We start from the raw sequence: 22,929 nt of genomic DNA, 5'->3' as shown, positions 1-22,929 counted from the left end.
AGGGCTCACAAATCTTTTTTTTTTTTTTTTTAATTTTTATTTATTGATTTTAGAAAGAGAAAAATATCTAGTTGTTGTTTCACTTGTCTATGCATTCTTTGGTTCTATTTCTTTTTTTTAGTGAGAGAGAGAGAGGCAGACAGAGACAGACAGATAGGAAGGGAGAGAGATGAGAAGCATTAACTCATAGTTGTGGCACCTTAGTTGTTCATTGACTGCTTTCTCATACGTACCTTGATTGGTGGTGGGGTGCTCCAGCCTAGCCAGTGACACTTTGCTTAAGCCAGAGACCTTGGGCTCAAGCCAGCGACCATGAGGTCATGTCTCTGATTCCATGCTCAAGCTGGTGGCCTTGGGGTTTCAAACCTGGGTCCTCAGCATCCCAGGGTGACGCTCTATCCACTGCGCCACCGCCTGGTCAGGTCATTGGTTGATTCTTGTATGTGCCCTGCCTGGGGATTGAACCGGCAACATTGGGAGTATCAGGTCGACTCTCTAACTAACTGAGCTACCTGGCAGGGCTTATCTCACAAATATTGGTTATCCTCATTTTAGAGATGAGGAAACTAAGGCTCAGAGATTAACACGCCTAAAGCCACATAGCGTGTAAGTAATGGGCCAGGATGGGCAATTAGATTCACTTTTGACCCTTACTGGGGTAGGTCACTATATGTATCAAGTTTCACTTCCTCCCTCTAGACATTACCCTGTCTGCTTTTTAAAAAAATTGATTTTAGAGAGAGAGGAAGGAAGAGAGAGAAACATTGATTTGTTGTTCCACTTATTTATGCATTTATTGTTTGATTCTTGTATGTGCCCTGACTGGGGATCAAACCTACAATCTTGAAGTATTGAGTAGACATTCTAACCAGCTGAACTCTCAGACCAGGACTTGCTGTGTCTACCTTTTTGTAAACTGGAAAGCTTGAAAACTTAAGAGATAGTGAGGTTTTTCTTTTCCTTTTTTTTTTTTTTTAACAGAGAGAGAGTCAGAGAGAGGGATAGATAGGGACAGACAGACAGGAACGGAGAGAGATGAAAAGCATCAATCATTAGTTTTTTGTTGCTACACCTTAGTTGTTCATTGATGGCTTTCTCATATGTGCCTTGACTGTGGGGCTGCAGCAGACCGAGTAACCCCTTGCTCAAGCCAGCGACCTTGGGTCCAAGCTGGTGAGCCCACGCTCAAGCTGGCGACCTCAGGGTCTCGAACCTGGGTCCTCCACATCCCAGTCCGATGCTCTATCCACTGCGCCACCACCTGGTCAGGCGATAGTGAGGTTTTTCTAAAGTTATTGCTGTGTGGCCCAGGACAGGTCCCTTGACTTTCCTTTCACATATTAGTTATTCCATTAGGGAAAAGTGAAGCTTTAATCACTGTATGTATGGCCGGTATTTGTGGCCTCCATCAAAGCCGCCTGGCCAACGCAGGTTCAGATTTGATTCAGATCGATTGTAAAGAAACATTGAACCGAAAACTGATGGTCGATTTTCCTTTATTCTAGACTTGCACTCAGCAAGCAAGTACAAACAAACACACTGGGCTCCAAAACCCACTCATTCGGCACTCACAAAGCTACTGACTCATCTGAGTTTTCCTAGAATCAAAGGCTTCCACTTCACCAGTCTTATTCACCTCTGTTTCCCATCTCTTTCTCCTCCACGAACTGGCTTCTTCTTCCCCATTCTGCCATTTTGGCTGCCTCCTCCACGTGGCCTCCCTGCCCTGCCTCCATGGACTCTTCTTCTCTACAAGAATGTGGCCACTCTCCTCCAAATGGCCTCCTAGCTCCTCCTTTTAAAACCTTTTGGTGTGAAAGCCCTCCCTCAACACACATTAGCATAACCACGCCTCTTCTCAAGCATGAAGGCAATCACTATTATCACCTAGGCAATGGGCACCGCCATCTTTAACAAAAATACGGATTTTACAACTCATTTGCTCGACATTTGCTATGGGTTTCTTAGAAGTAGTGTGAGAATGAACAGAGGGGTATGTGCAGTACATCTAAACCAGCCCCCAGTGTTTTAGAGAAGAAGGGTAAGAGCTGGAGGAAAAGGAATTGTCACTTTTTGAGCTCCTGTTCTGTGCTAAGATGTAACTGGGCTCCTCTGGGTTGCAAGTTTTAGACACATATTAAGATTATCTATTAATCTGGATTATGTTATGTTATGTTATGTTATGTTATGTTATGTTATGGTCACAGATAAAGAAAGCCTGAATTCTTAGTTGTTCGAGACAACAAAATTTGATTTTTCATAGTCCAGTACTGCCTTGTGCATTCTTGTTGCTGGCTGTGTCATCTAGAACACATGGCTTCCAGGGTCACTGTGGCAGGAGAAGAGAAAGATGGAAGAGGCATACTACCTCTTTATTGCTTTGTCTAGAAATGACGATAGCATTGCCATTGGCCAGGCAGTTATGTGGCTCCAGTTTGATTGCAAGGGAGGCTGGGGTGCAAGAGGGAGAAAATGACTATTTGATAAGCACTGTCTTGGCTACAGATGACCTCAGTTCAAGGGGCATTATGGTAAGCTTCTACCCAACCATGGCCTACAAAGTTGCACATAGTCTAACCCTTGCTCAACTCTTTCACTTTTTATCTGCTACTTTCCCTCTCTTTCATTCAACTCAACCACATTTGAGGCAATACATCAAACTGTTTTCTACCTCCGGACCTTTGCCTACGCTATTCCCTGTCCTTAGAATGCTGGCCCCTCCCCACCTCCCTTGCATTCTTCCCATAACTAGTCCTTTTCATCTTTTGGGTCTGTGCTTAAATGGTACGTGTCCACAGAAGACTTCTCTGGCCACCTTAGATAAGTAAGTCTGTCAGGTACCCCTTTCTCCTTGTTTGTTTTCTGCACAGAAGTCATCCCAGTTTATAATTAGATATCTCTCCAATGTCACCCCTGTTAAAGTCAATTTTCTAAATAAAGTTGTTGTTTTTTTAGATTTTTTTATTTATTTTTTAGAGGGAGGAAACAGAGAGAGAGACAGAGACAGAGATACAGAGAGAGAGAGAAGGGGGGAGGAGCAGGAAGCATCAACTCCCATATGTGCCTTGACCAGGCGAGCCTGGGGTTTTGAACCAGCGACCTCAGCGTTCCAGGTCAACACTTTTACCCACTGCACCACCACAGGTCAGGCTAAATAAAGTTTTAAAAAGATAACTTATTTAGCTAGCTTAATATCAGGGTCATGTCGTGTGTTTGTTTGTTTGGGGGGAATCATGTCAGTTTTGATAGCAAATGGCATTCCCCAGTCCCTGGCACAACAATTGAATAATGAGGAAGGATGAGTCATTTTAGCAGCTGTTGGAGTACAGGTCCAATGGGGAACCAGAGACAAAGTGAGCAAGTGATTGGGAAAACACATCATGCCTTCAGATTTGCCTAATTTTGTGTTTAGTTTGAATTGGAAATTTTGGGTGTGAGTGTGTACTTTGGATGCCCAGAAGGGTCTAGCCCAGGGATTAGGAAAGGAAAAGAGAGGGGCCTAGAAAGTTATGTTTGGCCAACTAGCACCAGGGTTGTTTAGTTATGGCTGAATCACTTTCATTTGTTCTAGAAGGGATCCATATCAGCCACCCGAGTCAGCTGAAGACTAAAAATAAATGAATAAGTATTACATCATTGTTTAAATTGAGGGCTATGAAGGATGGGGGGATTTCCAGAGTGTGGCCACAGAGGAAAGACCTTGTCAGCAGCAGCTAGAGTCCCCTCTGCTCGTGTGTGTAGTGCTTGTATTGGCTGCTGTGTTAAATGTACCCGGGCAGCCTGGGAAGAAACCCCAGACCCCTTAGCCAGGTGCACACCATGCATAAGCCTTTCAGACGAAGGAAGTGGGGCATAAACGAAACACAATAAGGTAACTATTCTAGGTTTCGCTTATGTTGAAGTATAAGGCATAGATAGCAATTGGACCTTTTCCCCAGAGCTGTTATCTGAATTAAATAGGCCATGCATATGGGAAAGCACTTAGAACAAAGCCTGACCTAGAGTTAGGGCTAATGATAATAACAATAGTAAATAATACTAACAGTTTATAACAGTTCAGCACTTCCTTATTTCATTCTCATGGCAACTCTCTGAGGTGGGGGTACAGTTCCTCATCTCATTTGTGAGATGAGACTTAGAAAGGTTACCTTGCCAGCAAGCCCAACTAACTGGTGAGAAGCATGTTGGAGTGCTGTGAGTCCATTTCTCTGCACAGCATAAGTGACTCCTACCCCTTAGGTAGTGTGGGCTATCCTGAAAATACAAAGCAGAGAGAAAAAGAAGTTAGGCCTGTCACCTCCTGGGAACCTTGAAAGGGAGTACAGAGAAATGCTTCTGCTCCCCTGCCTCTGTCCCCTTGGTACCTGAAACTCAACCCTCATCACCTAGGGAACTTGCAAAACTTCTAGACTCTAATTTACTTGGTCTGAGAACCAATATGTCAACCCCTCTGCCCTCACAGCTACCAAAGCCAAAAGGTTCCCGATGCCTGGTTTAAATAGTCGTCCACCCAAATATTTTCTTCAGAGATCCTAAGTTAGCAATCAGAGATTTCTCTTTCTGTGCCATTCAGGCAGGGAGAGAGGGCAAAGGACAGAGGATGACCATTTGTATATAGTTTGTGCCCTGACCTTGGGCCAGCTATTTTATATATCTTATCCCATTGAATCCTGGGATAGCTGTATATTTTTACAGTCCTATATTTTATAATGATTTTGACTCCACAGTAAACACAAATGAATCTCAGGGGATTAACAAATTGGCACTTAGACACAGCCAGGAATTTCAGAGGCTGGATCTGGAAATGGGAGCTTCCCTACACTTACTCTTGGTTCTGTTTTTTTATTGCAATTTATGTTTTTGTATTTTACAATCCTGCAAAATCACCTTTGTGTGGAATCTTTTTGAGACTATAATTCCAGGGGGAAAAGAATGTTGTCCTGGAAGCCTGGGCTAGCTTCTATGTACCAGTCATAGTAAACTGATATATGGCTTGGCATTCACAGACAGGAAATTCAGAGGGAGATTAGAAGCTCATTATCACCCTTTCTCACGAACCCTGTGGCCACTTTTGCCCTGTCCTGCCCTTGATGTTCTATTTTTATTTCCACGGCATTCTGGCGTACTTGCCTGATAGAGTAGGTATTGTATCTGCTCAACTATCAGAGACCAGGTTTCAAGGCATGACGGGCAGAGAAACCATACTTTCTCCTATTTCTGGTTTGTTTGTTTTTTAATTCAGTGAGAGGAGAGGAGGCAGAGAGACAGACTCCCGCATGCGCCCAGACTAGGATCCACCTGGCAAGCCCACTAGGGGGTGATGCTCTGCCTATCTGGGCTGTTGCTTGGTTGCTCAGTAACCGAGCTTTTCTTAGCGCCTGAGGTGGAGGCCATGGAGCCATCTTCAGCACCCAGGCAACTTGCTGCAATTGAGCCATGGCTGCAGGAGGGAAGAAAGAAAGAGAGAAAAAAAGAGAGAAGCGAGAGGGGTCGGGGTAGAGAAGCAGATGGGTGCTTCTCCTGTGTGCCTTGACCAGGAATCAAACCTGGGATGTCCACATGCTGGGCCAATGCTCTACCACTAAGCCAACTGACCAGGGCCCCCTTTTCTGGTTTTAATGGTGGGAAAAGAGACCAAAAAAAAGTCCTGCTCTGTACCTTCCAACTCAGGTCAGATGTCAGCAACTCAAGAGTAGAAATGAAGATGTTTAAACATCTTACTTGTTTTCCACATTTAAAAGACATCTGAAAACCCACAATGTACTGAAATGGGGGTTTCACAGGAAACCAGAACTTCTCATCAGAATGTCACTTGGGCCTGACATGCGGCTCTGTCAGCTGAGCTCTGTGGGTGAGGTCCTGAAAGTATGACTAGCCTGAAAGGTGCTAACAGGCTTAGCTACCAGCGATAGCCCCTGCCAGTGCCACAGGGCAGTTTTCCCCTTCCGTGAGCACCCACCCCACCCCTGCATGTTTGCCTGTCACCCACTGTGCCAGCTGTAGGCCATGGGATGTCATTGGAAAGAACAAGTAAAAAAAGAGAAAAACTGGACTCTCCTTAGGATGAAAACATAATAAACTTTTATATTCCCTGTGAGTGGAGGCCATAAAGGTCAGCAGCCTCAGTGTTCCTGCCAGATATGTCTTGACTAAGAAGCAAAGATCTGTGCAGAAAGAGAAACAAAGTTAACAGGAATGCGACACTGAGGTTAGGTCAGGCCAGGATGGTCACCTTTTGTGTGTGTGTGTGTGTGTGTGTGTGTGTGTGTGTGTGTGTGAGTGACAGAGACAGAGAGAGGGACAGATAGAGACGGACAGACAGGAAAGGAAAGAGATGAGAAGTATCAAGTCTTTGTTGAGGCACTTAGTTGTTCACTGATTGCTTTCTCATATGTGCCTTGACTGGGGGACTCCAGTCGAGCCAGTGACTCCTTGCTCAAGCCAGTGACCTTTGTGCTCAAGCCAGTGACTATGGGATCATGTCTATGATCACGTGCTCAACCCAGTGACCCCGGCTGGGCTCAAGGCACTCAAGCCGGATGAGCCCACGGTCAAGTTGGCGACCTTGGGGTTTCAAACCTAGGACCTCTGCATCCCAGTCTGATGCTCTATCCACTATGCAACCGCCTGGTCAGGCAGGAGGATAGTCACCTTTAACCTCGTTGGACTGATGTGGAAACAGGCTCAGCAGGGCCTCTTCTTCTGGGGTCATAGGCAGTTAGGGGTGCAGGTGGGACCTTCAGAAAGCTGGGGCAGTTCCTACAGCTGTTGTCTCGCTCTGCATGAAGTGGCAGTTTCAGGCTGCCTTCACCAGCAGGCCCGGCCAGCCTAGCATGAGAGGAGCTGGGGCCAGGCTGTCGCTAATCTTGCACAGAGGAGCCACCTCTGCCTTTTTGCCTCATACACAGATGTCATGAGGACACCACTAATGTGGCCCTTTGAGGAACATGGGATCCTATCCTAGGCAATTTGTAGAGGGAGGGTGCCAGAAAAGAGGCCATCTCCTAAGCTGGGGTGGGGGAGAGGGACAGGAAAGATAAGGACACTGAGTGGCATGGGTTGGTCTCCTCCTCCTGGGACTACACACTCTGGCAACAGGCAGCTCATAAATCAGCGTTCACTGCTGGTGATGGTTCACTGTCGCATTTTGTACAAAGAATTGTGCTCTCCCCTACCTGTGGAAGGCAGCGGATACCTAATACAAAAACATGTGATTGCTGAGTGCTGCCTTTAGGGCCGCCATTGGTGAGGAACCAGCTTGGAGGCTCCCAGTATCAGCCAGAAAGGCCTCTGCCTGATGAGAGTTAGAGACGGGTGGTGTGGTCCATGGATGCCCTTCTGAGATACCTGAGGACCCCTGGTGGAGAGAAATGAAATGTGTGTTCTCCAGGGGCTATGGGTCAAGAATTCTGCCCACAACCCTGTCTCTTCACCTTGGTTCTGGGAGGGCTGCTGAAGAGCTAACCAATATTTTATTTATTTATTTTATTTTATTTTATTATTTTTTTGTGTGTATGGGAGAGTCAGAGTCAGAGAGAGGGACAGATAGGGAGGGACAGACAGACAGGAAAGGAGAAAGATGAGAAACATCAATTCTTCATTGTGGTTCCTTAGTTGTTCATTGATTGATTTTTTATATGTGCCTTGACCAGGGAGCTATAGCAGACTGAGTGACCCCTTGCTCGAGCCAGCCCCTTGGGCTCAAGCTGGTGAGCCTTGCTCAAACCAGATGAGCTCGCGCTCAAGCTGGCAACCTTCGGGTCTTGAACATGGGTCCCCCACATCCCAGTCCGATGCTCTATCCACTGCGCCACTGCCTGGTCAGGCTAACCAATATTTTAAAACTAGAACAACAACAATAATGAAGTTCCTGTGTCTTATTTTTATTTTATTATTATTATTTTTTTTTTGTATTTTTCTGAAGCTTGAAACGGGGAGATAGTCAGACAGACTCCTGCATGTGCCCGACCGGGATCCACCTGGCATGCCCACCAGAGGGTGATGCTCTGCCCATCCGAGGTGTCGCTCTATCGTGACCAGAGCCACTCTGGCGCCTGGGGCAGAGGCCAAGGAGCCATCCCCAGCGCCCGGTCCATCTTTTGCTCCAATGGAGCCTCAGCTGCGGGAGGGGAAGAGAGAGACAGAGAGGAAGGAGAGGGGGAGGGTTGGAGAAGCAGATGGGCGCTTCTCCTGTGTGCCCTGGCCGGGAATCGAACCCGGGACTTCCGCATCCCAGGCCGACGCTCTACCACTGAGCCAACCGGCCAGGGCCCTGTGTCTTATTTTTTTAAAAAAAATTTTTTTTAAGTACTGTATTTCCCCACATATAAGAAGTTCCCATGTATAAGACACACCTTAATTTTGAGGCCTAAAATTTGAAAAAAACATGTATTACATAAAGTTATTGAACTCAAGTTTTATTCATCATAAAATTCGTATAACTCCTCATCATTGTCAAAACTCCCATCCATTAGCTTGTCCTCATCTGTGTCTCATGATGAATCACTGTCTTCATATATTGCCTCATCCTCAGTTCCATCTAATGGCATTTGAAATGCCACACTTCTTAAATGACTTGACAACGATCTCAATCTTTAAATGTCTTTTATTTACTATATATATTGGGGTTTTTTTTTTGTTTTTGTTTTTTGTGGGTTTTTTTTTACAGAGACAGAGAGTCAGAGAGAGGGATAGACAGGGACAGACAGACAGGAATGGAGAGAGATGAGAAGCATCAATCATTAGTTTTTTGTTGGAACACCTTAGTTGTTCATTGGTTGCTTTCTCATATGTGCCTTGACCGCGGACCTTCAGCAGACCAAGAAACTGCTTGCTCTAGCCAGAGACCTTGGGTCCAAGCTGGTGAGCTTTGCTCAAGCCAGATGAGCCTGTGCTCAAGCTGGCGAGCTCAAGGTCTCGAACCTGGGTCCTCCGCATCCCAGTCTGACACTCTATCCACTGCGCCACTGCCTGGTCAGGCTCAATCTTGATATTATCCCAGGATCTTTTCACCCAGGTACAAACTTCTCCTATAGTTGGTTTCTTCACTCTTCCTGCTGGTGTCAAATTGTCCCCAGAAGACTTCATCCATTGGTTCCATTCGTCTCTCGTCTCTCATGGCAGCTTTGATTTAACTTTGAGGTTTAACAAACCTCTCAAGGGTTTGTTAATGCTGACATCAAATGGTTGGAGTTGGGATGTCAAGCCTTCAGGTATGATGGCAAGTTTTGTTTTTTGCTCTGCAGCAATCTTCTTTGTGTTTTTTGTTATGTGTGCCCTGAACTTGATCAAGCACCAATAGGGCAGGTTTGCATAAGAGCCCACCTGGTCTCCTTCTCCAAACTTTCTCAAACCAGATCTTCATCTCATCCTGATCCATCCAACCCTTGTCATGAACATGGACAATCACTCCTTGAGGAATGTCTTCCTTTGGCATTGTTTTACATTTGAAAATCAGCATAGCAGGCAGCTTGGTTCCATTGGCACAACAAGCTAGAACAACTGTATAATGGCTCTTTTCATGTCCACTTGTCTTCACAGTTACAGTTTTCACCCCCTTCTTATCAACAGTTTTGTTACTTGTGACATCAAATTGAAGGTGGACTTCGTCCATATTTGCAATCTGTCCCAACTCAAACTGATGTGTCTTCTGACATTGAATGACAAAACAATGAAAATCAAGGACCTTCTGCTCATTGCTTTCAGGCATCTTTTGGCCAAGTCTGGTGCATGTACCATGTGCGCATGCTTAGTCCATTATGTGTAATGAATCTGAAGCTCCAATTGTGTCCTCTTTTGAAATCAGTAACTTCTTTTTCATCAGCAATTCTTCTTGCCTCATGCTGAACCATCTTTGTGGACACAGGAATTCCAATTGCCTTTTGCTCTTTAATCCGTATCTTCAGTTCCCTCTCTAAATTAAATCAGGCCATTTTGATGAGAGCATGGCCTTCTTCTTCTGTGGTGTTTTCAGTAGGGTTTCTTCTTCCTGTAGCCAGTCTTAGATTGATTGCTCACTTGGAGGAGGACCAAACTTAACGTTCAGCAGCACGATTGCCATTCACTTTTGCAAACTGGGTCACTTTTAACTTGAATTCAGCACTGTACGAAAATCTTTTCTGAGCCATTTCTGGGCAGAATGTAGCAAAACATAACCTACTGTAATATACTGGTAACAAATGCCAAACAATGAGCACAAAGACAACAAGCGTGAAAAAGCAGGAAACACAAGTAAAAATACTACACCACTATATAAGGTGCATCTAGTTTTTAGAGTCCAAATTTTTTAAAAGGGTGTGTCTTATACATGGGGGAAAATACAGGTAAGTGATAGCAGTAGAGGCAGAGAGACAGACTCCCACATGCACCCCAAGTGACTGACCAGGGTCTACTGGGCAAGCTCCCTATGGAGCGATGCTCTGCCCATCTTGGGCATTGCTTGGTTGCTATATTTAGCATCTGAGGTGGAGGCCATGGAGCCATCCTCAGCACCCAGGCCAACTCCCAACTTGCTGGAAGCTATGGGAGGGGGAGAGGGAGAGAGAGAAGGAGTGGAGAAGCAGATGATCCCTTCTGTGTGCCCTGACTGGGAATCCAACCAGGACATCCACATGCCCTGCCTATGCTCTACCACTGAGCCAAACGCCCCGCCCGAAGTTTCGAAGTTTCGGTTTTGAGCTATGCTGTTGACACACAGTATCTTCTAGTTCTAATGGAAGTCTTCCAAAGTAAACACAGCTGGGAATTGATAGAACTGATTGGTTTCTATTCCAGGGCCTGAACTCTAAAGAGCTAAATTCTGCTACTTTTTTTCAATTAGCAATAATCGCATCTCTGGATAAACCTCATTGGCTATGATACTGCTACTTTATAAGATTGGTTTATTTAAAAGAATAATTCCCTGTAGCCTTTCTTCACAGGTTCTCACCCCGTCTTCTGGCTTTTCAGCAGGCAGGGCCATGGTGTGGTGCCATCTGCAGAGGGGAGCAGGGCTTGGGGGTGATGGTAATGACCTTGGTATTTGAATAGTTCTACCCTAACCAGATGGGAGGGGACAGTGAAACCAGTCCTAGGTTTGAATCTATCAGCTGTTTGATTCAGGGAGAAATCATTTGACCTCTGGGAGCCCTAAGGTGCTAAAACAAAAAACAATAATTGTTAACCACCAGAGATTGTCCTGAGAATCAAATAAATCTGCTTGGTGCCTTACAAGTGTAGCACCATGCATTTAGGTGTTAATATTGTTCTAGTCCCAAAGCTTGTGTTTGAAAAGCTTGGCTCCATGGTAATGATTAGTGGTGTTTGTTTGTTTGGGTTTTTTTTTTTTAATACGTTGGTTTTAGAGAGAGAGGAAGGGAGAGAGAAACATTAATTTGTTGTTCCATTTATTTATGTTTATTGGTTGATTCTTGTATGTGCCCTGACCAGGGATCAAACCCATAGCTTTTGCATATCAGGTCAGTGCTCTAAACCAGTGGTCCCCAACCTTTTTTGGGCCACGGACCAGTTTAATGTCAGAAAATATTTTCACGGACTGGCCTTTAGGGTGGGATGGATAAATGTATCACGTGACCGAGACAAGCATCAAGAATGAGTCTTAGATGGATGTAACAGAGGGAATCTGGTCATTTTTTAAAAAAATAAAACATCATTCAGACTTAAATATAAATAAAACAGAAATAATGTAAGTTATTCTTTCTCTGCGGACCGGTACCAAATGGCCCCCAGACCGGTACCAGTCCGCGGCCCGGGGGTTGGGGACCACTGCTCTAAACAACTGAGCACAGCCAGGGCACAATCAGTTTTGTTTAGAGAGAGACACAGTTTACCTATTGAGTGGTTGTTACTGAGTACTCAAAGACTGGAGGCAGTTTGTCCCAGCACCACCTGATGATGCAGGTGTGAGAGTTAGCAAATCGGAAGTCTTCCCTGGGGCTTTAGTGCTCCCATTTTTGTGGTTCTCAAATAAGGATCTACCTCAAACAACCAGAGAGTGAGTGGCCTTGAATGCAGGGTTGTAAAATTTGGATTTGATCTGGGAGTCAGGTGAAGTGTGCTCTTTATCTGGACGATGGGGTCATAAAGGCTTTAAGCTGGGAAGTGATGAGGCCTGATCTGTATTTTAGTAAGATGCAACCTGGGAGGGATCTGAAGGCCTCTCAGTTGGAGGCACCACCGGGGAGTGTGGGGGGGGGCGTGTAGGGGGTTGGGGGGTAGTGACACCAGGGCAGCGGTGGAGGAAGCTGCTTCATACAGAGTAGGCTCTGAGAAGCTGGGTGGAAGCCAGTGTGGACACATCTTTACAATACATTGCGGTTTCCCAAATCAATGTAAAGGGGAAGTGATTGCTCTTCAGAGGGCAGGTGACCTCCACCCACGCTCCTTTGGCCAGCCCTGTTTACCCAGGCTGTGCGATCTTGGGGAAGCCACTTAACCTGTGCAGGCCTCAGTTTCCTCATCTCTAACAGGGATGAAATGCAAAATCCTCGGGAGGATTTGATGTATGCAGTCAGTACTCAGTTGACGTAGCTGCTATTTTCAGAGTTCCCATCTATAAAACAGGGAAGGACGCATATGTACGCACTGCTTATGGTAGGGGAAACTTTAAGACTAGCCAGAACTTTTCTATTTAGGGGCCCGACTAGGGACTTAGCAGGATGGATATCTTTAATTTCCACGTATTCAGGGGAAAGTATAGTTCACCGAGCACTTTCACGTCTGTGTTCTCATATCCCCCCTCAAGAGTCTGTGAGGCCTGACCAGGTGGTGGCGCAGTGGATAGAGCGTCGGGATGCAGAGGACCCAGGTTCGAGACCCAGAGGTCGCCAGCTTGAGCGCGGGCTCATCTGGTTTGAGCAAAAAGCCCACCAGCTTGAACTCAAGGTCACTGGCTCCAGTGAAGGGTTACTCGGTCTGCTGAAGGCCCGCGGTCAAGGCACATATGAGAAAGCAATCAGTGAACAACTAAGGTGTTGCAATGCGCAATGAAAAACTAATGATTGATGCTTCTCATCTCTCTCCATTCCTGTCTGTCTGTCCCTATCTATCCCTCTCTCTGACTCACTCTCTGTCTCTGTAAAAAAATATAAATAAATAAAATAAAAATAAAAAACTAGGCTCCAAACTGGATCTTTAAAAAAAAAAAAAAAAAAAGAGTCTGTGAGGTCGGCAAGCGTATAGTATCATTATGTCCATTTTATAGGTGAGGGAACAGGCTCTGGGAAGGAAAGTGACTTGCCTAAGGTAACACAGGAGAATTAGAAGTCAGGTGTTCTGCCTGACCTGTGGTGGCGCAGTGAATAAAGCATCAACCTGGAAATGCTGAGGTCGCCGGTTCGAAACCCTGGGCTTGCCTGGTCAAGGCACATATGGGAGTTGATGCTTCTAGCTCCTCCCCACCTTCTCTCTCTGTCTCTCTCCTCTCTCTCTCTCTCTCTCCCTTCTCTCTCCTCTCTAAAATGAATAAATAAAATTAAAAAAAAAAAAAAAAAGAAGTCAGGTGTTCTGACTCAGAATGTCAGAGCTGACCAATCTCAGGGATTGTCATGTGTACCCACTATATTTTACTGATGGAGAGGCTGAGGCTCAAAGAGGGAAGGAAGTCGCTGGGGTACCCTGTCAGTTTGAGGCAGAGCCCAGACTAGACCAGCCTCTGGATGGCTATTCCACTTCACTGAATGATAATAACTTTCATTCTGCCTGTTTCAGGGAAGACAGTTCCTGAAATCAAGTCTTCTGTGCCAGATTTCCCGGGTGCTGTGAAGCCAGGAAGGCCTTGGTCAGCTTCTGTAAGAAACACCAAGGATGAACAGGAAAAGGGGCTGCCTGTGAGGCCAGTTACCTGTCTGGGCTCAGGTATTATTATTATTTTTTAAAGATTTTATTTATTGATTTTAGAGAGGAAGAGAGAGAAAGGTGGTGGTGGTGGGGGGTGTGTGCAGAAACTATTAACTTGTATTTACTTCTTGTATTTGCCTTCATTGGGCAAGCCTGGGGTTTCCAATGACCTCAGCATTCCATGTTGAGCTTTATCCACTGTGCCACTACAGGTCAGGCCAGGCCCAGGTATTTTTAATTATAAAAAAAAAATTTTTTAAGCAAGAGAGAGAGAGAGGAACAGATAGACAAGAAGGGAGAGAGATGAGAAGCATCAACTCTTTAGTTGTGGCACTTTAGTTTGTTCATTGATTGCTTTCTTATACATGCCTTGACTGGAGGGCTCCAGCTGAGCCAATAATCCCTTGCTCAAACCAGTGATCTTTGGGATCAAGCCAGTGACAATAGGGTCATGTGCATGATCCCATGCTCAAGCTAGCAACGTGTGCTCCATCCAGTGACCTCAGAGTTTCGAACCTGGGTCCTCAGCATCCCAGGTTGATGCTCTATCCACTGCACCACCACCTGGTCAGGCTAAATTCAGCTTTTTTAAATGAGAGGAGGGGAGATAATGGGATAGACTTCTGCATGTGCCCCAGCCAAGATCCACCCAGTAACTCCTGTGTGGGGCCAATGTTTGAATCAACCAAGCTATTATTAGTGTCTGAGGCTGAAGCTTAGACCAGCCAAGCTATCCTCAGTGCGAGGGGCTGATGCTTGAAACTATTGAGGCACTGGTTGCAGGAAGGGAAGAAGGAGAAAAGGTGGAGAGGGAGGGAGAGAGAAGCAGATGGTTGCTTCTCTTGTGTGCCCTGGTCAGAATTTGAATGCAGGACATCCATGTGCTGGGCCAACACTATTCACTGAGCCAACCAGCCAGGGCCTAAATTCAATTTTTTATTTGAAGAAAATTTATTTAAGTAAATGATTTATCTATAAGGATATTCAGCTCAGTGTATAATAGCAAAAAATTAGGAACAGTAGTGAGGATGGTAAAATTAATGACAGAAGGTCATTACAATAATACTGTTAGCATATAACATAATAGTGTTACCATATTAACATGACAATACTATTAATGATTTGGATATGTATACATACATGAAAACATGATATATTAAGTTAAAAAAGTGAAAAAAGTCAGATAAAAGAATATATACCTTTTCTTTTTGTTTTTTTAAAAAATATATACCATTTTTTATGATTTTTATAGAAAGAATTCAGTAAACGAGGGCTTTCTGTGTGCCAGACACTGTTCTCAGCACTTCAACGATGTTGACTTAATATTTTTTAAAGTGTTCAATTTAAAAAAATTTTTATTGATTGATTTTAGTGAGAGAGAAATGGAGGAAGAGAGAGAAAGAGAAAGGGACACATTGATCTGTTCCTGTATGTGCCCTGACTGGGGAATGAACTGGCCACCTCTGTGCTTTGGAACGATTCTCTAACCAGCTGAGCCATCTGGCCAAGGCAGATGTTGATTTATTTAATCCTTATTAGCTGTGAGTTAGGTATCATGAGTATCCCCATTTCACAGATGAGAAAACCTGAAGCGCAGAGAGATAAACAACCTGCTAGGGTCATATGTATGGGGCCCAGGTATTTTACCTGTGGTTGCCTAAGCCGCCAGCATAGGCTGGCCCTGCATGCCAGCTCTACGCCAAGAGCCTAACGACCTGTTTGTCTGCTCTGCAAAGGCTCATGGCCTGGCCCTCACAGCCATGCAGTAGGGTGCTATCTACCCCCCCCCCCCACCTTCCTCCTCTTCACCAGTCACAGATATTCTTTGTTCTATGGCATCTGAATAACTGAGGGAAAATGATTTGTTCAAAATCACATGAGTAGAAAGTAGCATCTGAGCAGTGTCACTTAAACGATTATGTCCCTAACCTCTATACACACCACTATCCTACAGCCTTGACCAGTTCAGATTTGTCTCCATTCCTTCATGGCCACGAAAGGGCTCAGGGACAGTTTGCAAATGATGGAAGGGCTCAGCCAATGATGACTTCCCTGAGGGGAACTGCTACTCATGCCCACATCTTTGTTCTCACCACCTCTCCCCAGGAGCTCAGCCTCCCTTCTGCCCTCCTACAACTTCTTGAATCGTGAGCCAAAGATCACAAATCCATGAAACCTCAGTTCATTAATGTAGACCCTGAAGTCAAGGTCAGCATGGGCTGAGAGGAACATGCATAGGCTTTTGCATTAGACGGACCTGTATTTGAATTCCAACTCTGCTACTTTCTAGCAGAATTATTTAGTCTCTTTGTAGCTTAGTTTCATCATCTATAGAATGGGCACGAAAAGTAGAATGTATGTTGTCATGTTGTGGTAAGGAATCATACTGCTCAAGGTTACCACCATGTAAATGCTCATTAAATGCTAGCTAATGAACATTCCAGACATCTCAGATAGGTCAAGTCTGTAACATTCTCTGCGAAGGAGTCTAAATTATTTCCTGTAGCCAAATAAAAAAACAAGTGCAGACCTTTGATCAGCAATTACAGATAAGGGCAAATAGTCACAAAGCAAATGTGATACTGGTTGATGGCCAATGGGAAACATAGTAATAAAATAGGGAAATTCTCTGGGAGTGTTGGTGGGATGGAGGAGGTATAGCAACTTCTGTTTCTTAGTTAGGTGACTGGGAAAACAAGCGTCATATGTTTATGAGAGTCTTTGCACCAGTCACTTTCTTGAATGGCCCTCGGAGCATGTGTGCCCTGGCAGGTTGAGATGATAAATATAATCTGTAGACAGAGATAGGAAGTTGATTATTTGTCTTTGCCCAAAGTGCAAATAAGAGAGTAATCATTTATTTCATCTAAGAACCCAAAGCTTGTCTTTTCTTGGGAAAACCCCAAACTTCCTTTGGGCTCCAAAGTTCAAGCTGATTGATATCATTGTGGAGTAGAGAGTGTGGAGGCAGTGGTGGCTGGGGTGGGCCTGACAGGTGGGAACAATGAGTGCCTATCTGCAGGCACGCTGGGCTGAGATCTTCTAGCCCTAGTCTCACAAATCACATTGACAACCAGGGAGCTGCCCACCCTGATAGCTGGGGAAGGATGCTTAACCTGCCAGAGCTTCCTGGCTGACTGAATGTGGGGCCAGAATTCAGCTCAGGTGGGTTGCCCAGAGCACACATCTTTTTTTTTTTTTTTTTGTATTTTTCTGAAGCTGGAAACGGGGAGAGACAGTCAGACAGACTCCGGCATGCACCCGACCGGGATCCACCCGGCACGCCCACCAGGGGCGATGCTTTGCCCCTCCAGGGTGTCGCTCTGCCGAGACCAGAGCCACTCTAGTGCCTGGGGCAGAGGCCAAGGAGCCATCCCCAGCGCCTGGGCCATCTTTGCTCCAATGGAGCCTTGGCTGCGGGAGGGGAAGAGAGAGACAGAGAGGAAGGAGGGGGTGGGGGGTGGAGAAGCAAATGGGCGCTTCTCCTATGTGCCCTGGCCGGGAATCGAACCCGGGTCCCCTGCACGCCAGGCCGACGCTCTACCGTTGAGCCAACCGGCCAGGGCCTGGAGCACACATCTTAACCCGTATATAGTCTGACCCCCTTGCAGTAGGTGAGAGGAAATAAGGGAGAGACGTGGAAGGGGGAAATACTTGAGTAGATGAGCTACGGACAGGTTCTGAGTACATCATGAAACATTCATAAAGCTAGAATTCAGATAAATGGGCTCTGAGTACCTGAAATAACTCAAAACAACCTTCTTAGCTATAGGAAAGGCCATTGGGCTGTCAATAAGAATCCATTTACTCTTATTCTCACACAAGTATACTAGCCTTGGAGTACTCCAAACAGTACCAGAGACTGATCTTTGTGTGTTGTGCCTGTCATCTCTTAATCTAGACAAGAACTCTACAAGGAATGGACTATTATTGCTCTTTTTACATTTGAGAAAGCTAAAGAAATGAAGCACAACTCACCCAAGGTCAAATCTTTTAGTAATGTCAGAGCCAGGACTTGAGCCTAGTTCTGTCTAGTAAACAGAAAGGAGATGGGGAGGCTGCAGAGGCTGACCCACCGCCAGCCACAGGGCAGGGAACAGAAAACCCCAAATGAGCTATGGCACCTTTGTGTGTTTTATTCTCAGGCCTACAATGATTCAATGCAGCAAGATAGGATTTGCTGCATTCTGCTTTGAAAAGGGACATTCTCGAAAGATTTTCATAGGGAAAAAAATTTATTTTTGGTAATGTTTTGGCACACAAAGAGTTAACTCTTAAGAGAGTAATCCTTCATTTCATCTAAGAACCCAAAGCTTGTCTTTTCTTGGGAAAACCCCAAACTTCCTTTGGGCTCCAAAGTTCAAGCTGATTGATATCATTGTGGAGTAGAGAGTGTGGAGGCAGTGGTGGCTGGGGTGGGCCTGACAGGTGGGAACAATGAGTGCCTATCTGCAGGCACCCTGGGCTGAGATCTTCTAGCCCTAGTCTCACAAATCACATTGACAACCAGGGAGCTGCCCACCCTGATAGCTGGGGAAGGATGCTTAACCTGCCAGAGCTTCCTGGCTGACTGAATGTGGGGCCAGAATTCAGCTCAGGTGGGTTGCCCAGAGCACACATCTTAATGTTTTAGAAATGACATCTATGTAGTCCAATGTCTTCTCTGGCCCAGTCCTTCCATGAACATTTACAAAGCAAGAGCTAGTTCTTACCTTATGTGTCAGCCTTGCAGTAGTGGTCCAAATCTCATTCCTTTTTATTTTTTACAAAACCACAGGAATAAATAGACTCAGCCACTCCCCCAACTAGTAGCCCTCATATATCACAAGAGCAGACCTCAGTGATCCCCCCAACCCAAGAGACCTGGTACAGCCCCCAAGTAAACCTCAGGCATCAAGTCAGACCAGAAACTCCTGGCTGTGTGAGGCCAGTGCTGACCCTGGAGTCACAGGACAAAGGAAGAGGACAAGGGACCATGCGTGAAGCTCTGCTCTGAGCCAGCACTGGGTCAGGGAGAGGGGAGGTGGATGCACATAAGGAAAGAACCAGGAGGGAAAGTGAGGTGGCCTGGAGCAGCGGTCCCCAGCGGAACCTGTACCCCCAGCGGTCCACGAGAACATGGGTGTTAGAAAAAACATGTATCACATGGACACAAAAATAGAAATTTTAAGGCTAAATACATTCTCTGTGAATTAAAATTGTTTGAAAGAAAAACAAGTTCCTCAGTGACACCTCACAGAGACATGGCCAACGTTTAGGAGATGGATGACCGTGGTTGGCCAAGAGCCTTGGACAGAGGCCAAGAGAAGGCAGGGCAAGGGCCGAGACTTCACCACTAGAGGAGCAGTAGCAGGCAGGGTCCTTGTGCTGCTGGCTAGTGGGTACCTGTATTCCAGGTCACCTGTGGAGCAACAGCCAAAATGAACATGCAGGTATTTTCATAGGACAAATTCCTGAGATAAACAGAGAAGGAGCTGTCCTTCTTATAGTCTAAGGCAGGCTCAGGGGTGTCCTTGGGGAGACTGATCTCCATCAGGGCGCCTGGGTGCAGATGGGGTGTGGCGTTGTGTGAGCAGCCGGGCCAGAGTCTCCACCAGTTATGCTGCCAGCAGCTGGTCTGTCAGTGCGTTGCTGATTTTATTTTATTTTTCAATCTGGATTAATTGGTGTATTTGCCAAGGGGTTACTTCCAGTGTCTGAGCTATAGCTCTTACCCTGAAGCTCAGTTTACAGTTGTAGTGCCCTGATGGACTGAGGTGTATGTGTGTGTGTGTTTATTTTTAGTGCCCCATTCTGGGAGTCTTTGATGCAGTGGATGTGCAAACACAGTACCTTCTCAAGTGTAGTTCTTTCAGATGTAGCCGATGCTGGGAAATGGGGGGGGGGCAATCTAAAGAGTCTAGAAGCAGCAGCAGACCAAGGAAAGAGGCTCAAGGGGCCCTCCTTTTGGGTTCTGAGGGGATGAAAGAGCCTCAGGCTCTGTGTCAGGTCAGTTTTGTTTATCAGCTGCCTGGGTTAATACATAGTTTGGCAGTTCTAGTTTTGGCCTGGTACTATATTCAGGCTTCTGAATTAGTTTTTAGGGCCAATGTTCCAGATTAATCACTTCTTTCCTGATGTCATAAGCCAGAAATATGGGAAGCAGGTGAATTTGGCCTTGCAACCGAGGGGTAAAGGTCAAGTGCCCTTGGAAGGGCCAGCCCCCACTTACTCAGAGCATCTGCAAAGAGTAGACGATAGTGGTACCTATCTCCAGGGTGGTTGTGACGGTTAAGTAAGTTAACACAGTGAGTCATTTAGAACACTCCCTGACATGATGTCAATGTTTGCTAATTAAGTGTGCCTGGAATACTTACCACACACCTGGGCTTGCCCTCTGAATGGGCCGGTTCCACTGCCTCGGTGCCCTCCTACTTCACCCACTTGTCGGAAGTGCTCGCCCATCTTTCAAGCCCAGGTCAATGCTCCTTCCTCTGTGAAACACTCCTTGATCTCCTAACATGTTCTGGCCAGTCACTCCTGCCTCTGACCTCAGAGGCTGGTTATTGCATGGTGGAGGTTGCGGAAGGCATGTAGCTAACTTTCCTGTGTGTTCTCTGATCCTTGTGAGGGAAGTGTGACAGTATAGGGGCTAGATGTCACACAGATGACATTCCGTTTGAAGGCTGGCTCTGCTACTTACTGTGTGGCCTTGGGCAAGTGGCCACATCCAGTGCCTTTATTTCTCCACTTGCCAAATGGAGGTCGTTTGTAGGACCAACCCATAGAGTTGTTATAAAGATTTATTTAGGTAGCACTTGAGGATTGTGTAGGCTGGTGCTTGGGGATGTCAGAAGCAGTTGTCATTATTGACAATAAGTGTTTGTGGAGTGAATCAGAGTCTAGCTTGGTCTGGGGACTGACAGGGACCCCCTCTCTCTCTGTCCTCAAGCGGGCCACTTTCTGACCCACAGTCCCTTCTTTCCAGGTCCTGCTCCAGCTAGAGCCAGCCTCCTGCCTCCTCCTGATGATGCCCCACCCTCCTTGCAAACTGACCTTCCTGCTTCATCTGATTCAAAGGTAAATCCCCCACCTGAAAGCCATATCCCTGGTTTGTGACACTCCTTCTCAAAACTGCAATGTGTTTATTCCCTGAGACCAGTTTAGGGGATAGGGGCAAGGTGAAGGGGAGAAAGGAGACCCACTGAATTACTCTGAGTTTCTAAGACAGTAAGCACTGACGGTCAATATAGCTGGGATGGGGCTGGAGGTGGAGGGTAGGTGCACTAGTGAATATACATTTTTAAAGAACTTTTCCATTATTTGTGTTTAAATGAGAGCTGATAATTGGAATCCTTCTCCCTCAAAATATATTGATTATAGTAGTCATTTGCTTATCAACTGCCTCCCCTTCAATTTTTTTTTTCAACCCACAAGGTATTTATGTTCTGGATTTTTAGTGACTTGGGTTTAGTACCATATATGACTTTTAAGGGTTTTAGGCACTTGTGCCTTCAATGGCCCTTTCTTCCATAAAAAAAAAAAAATAATAAATAAATAAATAAATTATAAAACCAAAAAGAAAAACAACACAAACAAATAAAAATTATATTTTACAATTACATTGATATAAAGGTGATTATAATTCAAGCTAGATTAAAAATGAGCCCTGCCTGACCAGGTGGTGGTGCAGTGGATAGAGTGTTGGCCCGGGATGCTGAAGGCCCCAGTGCAAGCTGCTCCCCCACTTACTGTCAGGGCACAAGTGAGAAGCAATCAATAAACAACTAAAATAAAGCAATTACGAGTTGATGCTTCTCATCTCTCTCCCCCCTTCCTTTCCTGTCTCTCTAAAAAAAGAGAAAACATTTTCTTTGACTTTAAAAGGTGTTTTGTTTGTTTGTTTTGCGAGAAAGAGGGAAAGGGAGACAGGAAGGGAAAGATGAGAATCATTAATTAATAGCTGCAGCACTTTAGTTGTTCATTGATTGCTTTCTCATATGTGCCTTGAATGGGGGCTCCAGGCGAGCCAGTGACCCCTTGCTCAAGCCAGTGACCTTGAGCTTCAAACCAGTGACATTTGAGCTCAACTCAGCAACCATGGAATCATGTCGATGATCCCACACTCAAACTGGTGACCCCGTGCTCAAGCTGAATGAGCCCATGCTCAAGTCGGTGACCTTGGGTTTCAAACCTGGGACCTCATTATTCTAATCAACGCTCTATCCACTGTATCACCACCTGTCAGGCTAAAAGTTTGTTTTTGTTCTTCTGATTTTACAAGAAATTAAAATGTATTCATTGGCCCCTAAAAGTGTGGGCAAGGTGCCTGGTAAAGAAGCCAGCTCTGTGGGTCTGTAATGAAGCTGTCTCAAAAGGAGACTGTCACTTCAACAGGTTTTGATTTTCTTTGAAATTTAATCATACTCAAAGATGATAACTTGGGAGAATGATTACAGTATGATGTTAAGTGAAAACACCAGGTATCAAAACTATGTGTACATTCTCATTCCAGTTTGTTAAATAAATTCTTATATATCTAGTTTGTAAGAAACGCACTAAATTTGTATAGCAATTAAGTGGATTATAGGATTAATGGAATTTCCCCCCATAATTTTCTTTTCCTTTTGTTGACTTTTTAGAGAGGTAGGTGGAGAGAAACATAGAGAAACATCGATTTGTTGTTCCAATTATTTATGCATTTGCGGGATGATTCTGTGTGTGCCCTAACTGGGGATCAAACCCAAAACCTTGGTGTATCAGATGATGCCCTAACCACTGAGCTACCTGGCTAGGACTTCCCTCCCAGTTTTCTGACACTGTTTCTAAGAGCATAAAAATATTTCAAAAATTTAAGTTTCTGTATGCCTGTTTTGAAGAAGGAAGTGATGGAAGCCGAGCTACTTTTCATATGCTTACAAATAAGCAGTCTCTGAAGCTGATTACAGAATTGTGCTTGGTTATATGAAGCTGCTTTCCAGTATGAGTGCCATGTACAGGGCCAGGGGCATGTGCCGGGGGCACCAGCTTGGCCATTGACCAGCTGTGTGGTCTCACAGCTCTTTGACCCCCTTGGTGCTTACCTTTGCAAACTGAAAAACCAAAAAAGCAAAC

At 45.3% G+C, this 22,929-nt stretch overlaps 1 protein-coding gene, 1 non-coding gene and 1 pseudogene across 3 annotated transcripts in view; 1 reads left to right on the top strand and 2 right to left on the bottom strand.

The window, feature by feature from the left end:
• Positions 1–22,929, bottom strand: part of LOC136382484 (metallothionein-1A-like) — a 269,363-nt pseudogene that overhangs the window by 147,128 nt on the left and 99,306 nt on the right.
• Positions 1–22,929, top strand: part of IRAK2 (interleukin 1 receptor associated kinase 2) — an 86,584-nt gene that overhangs the window by 29,977 nt on the left and 33,678 nt on the right. For both annotated transcript variants that reach the window (XM_066351527.1, XM_066351526.1), the window contains 2 exons: positions 13,708–13,854; positions 20,804–20,895. In XM_066351527.1, coding sequence (XP_066207624.1) covers positions 13,708–13,854; positions 20,804–20,895 — 239 coding nt within the window. The remainder of the gene's footprint in view (positions 1–13,707; positions 13,855–20,803; positions 20,896–22,929) is intronic.
• Positions 8,196–8,271, bottom strand: TRNAP-GGG (transfer RNA proline (anticodon GGG)). Its single transcript has one exon. It is a non-coding gene; the product is annotated as a tRNA-Pro (tRNA).

This window comes from Saccopteryx leptura, chromosome 10 (genome assembly GCF_036850995.1).
Source record: "Saccopteryx leptura isolate mSacLep1 chromosome 10, mSacLep1_pri_phased_curated, whole genome shotgun sequence".
Classification (NCBI taxonomy): domain Eukaryota; kingdom Metazoa; phylum Chordata; class Mammalia; order Chiroptera; family Emballonuridae; genus Saccopteryx; species Saccopteryx leptura.
The sequence above is the reverse complement of the archived record's forward strand: the minus strand, read 5'-3'. Positions and strand labels throughout refer to the sequence as shown.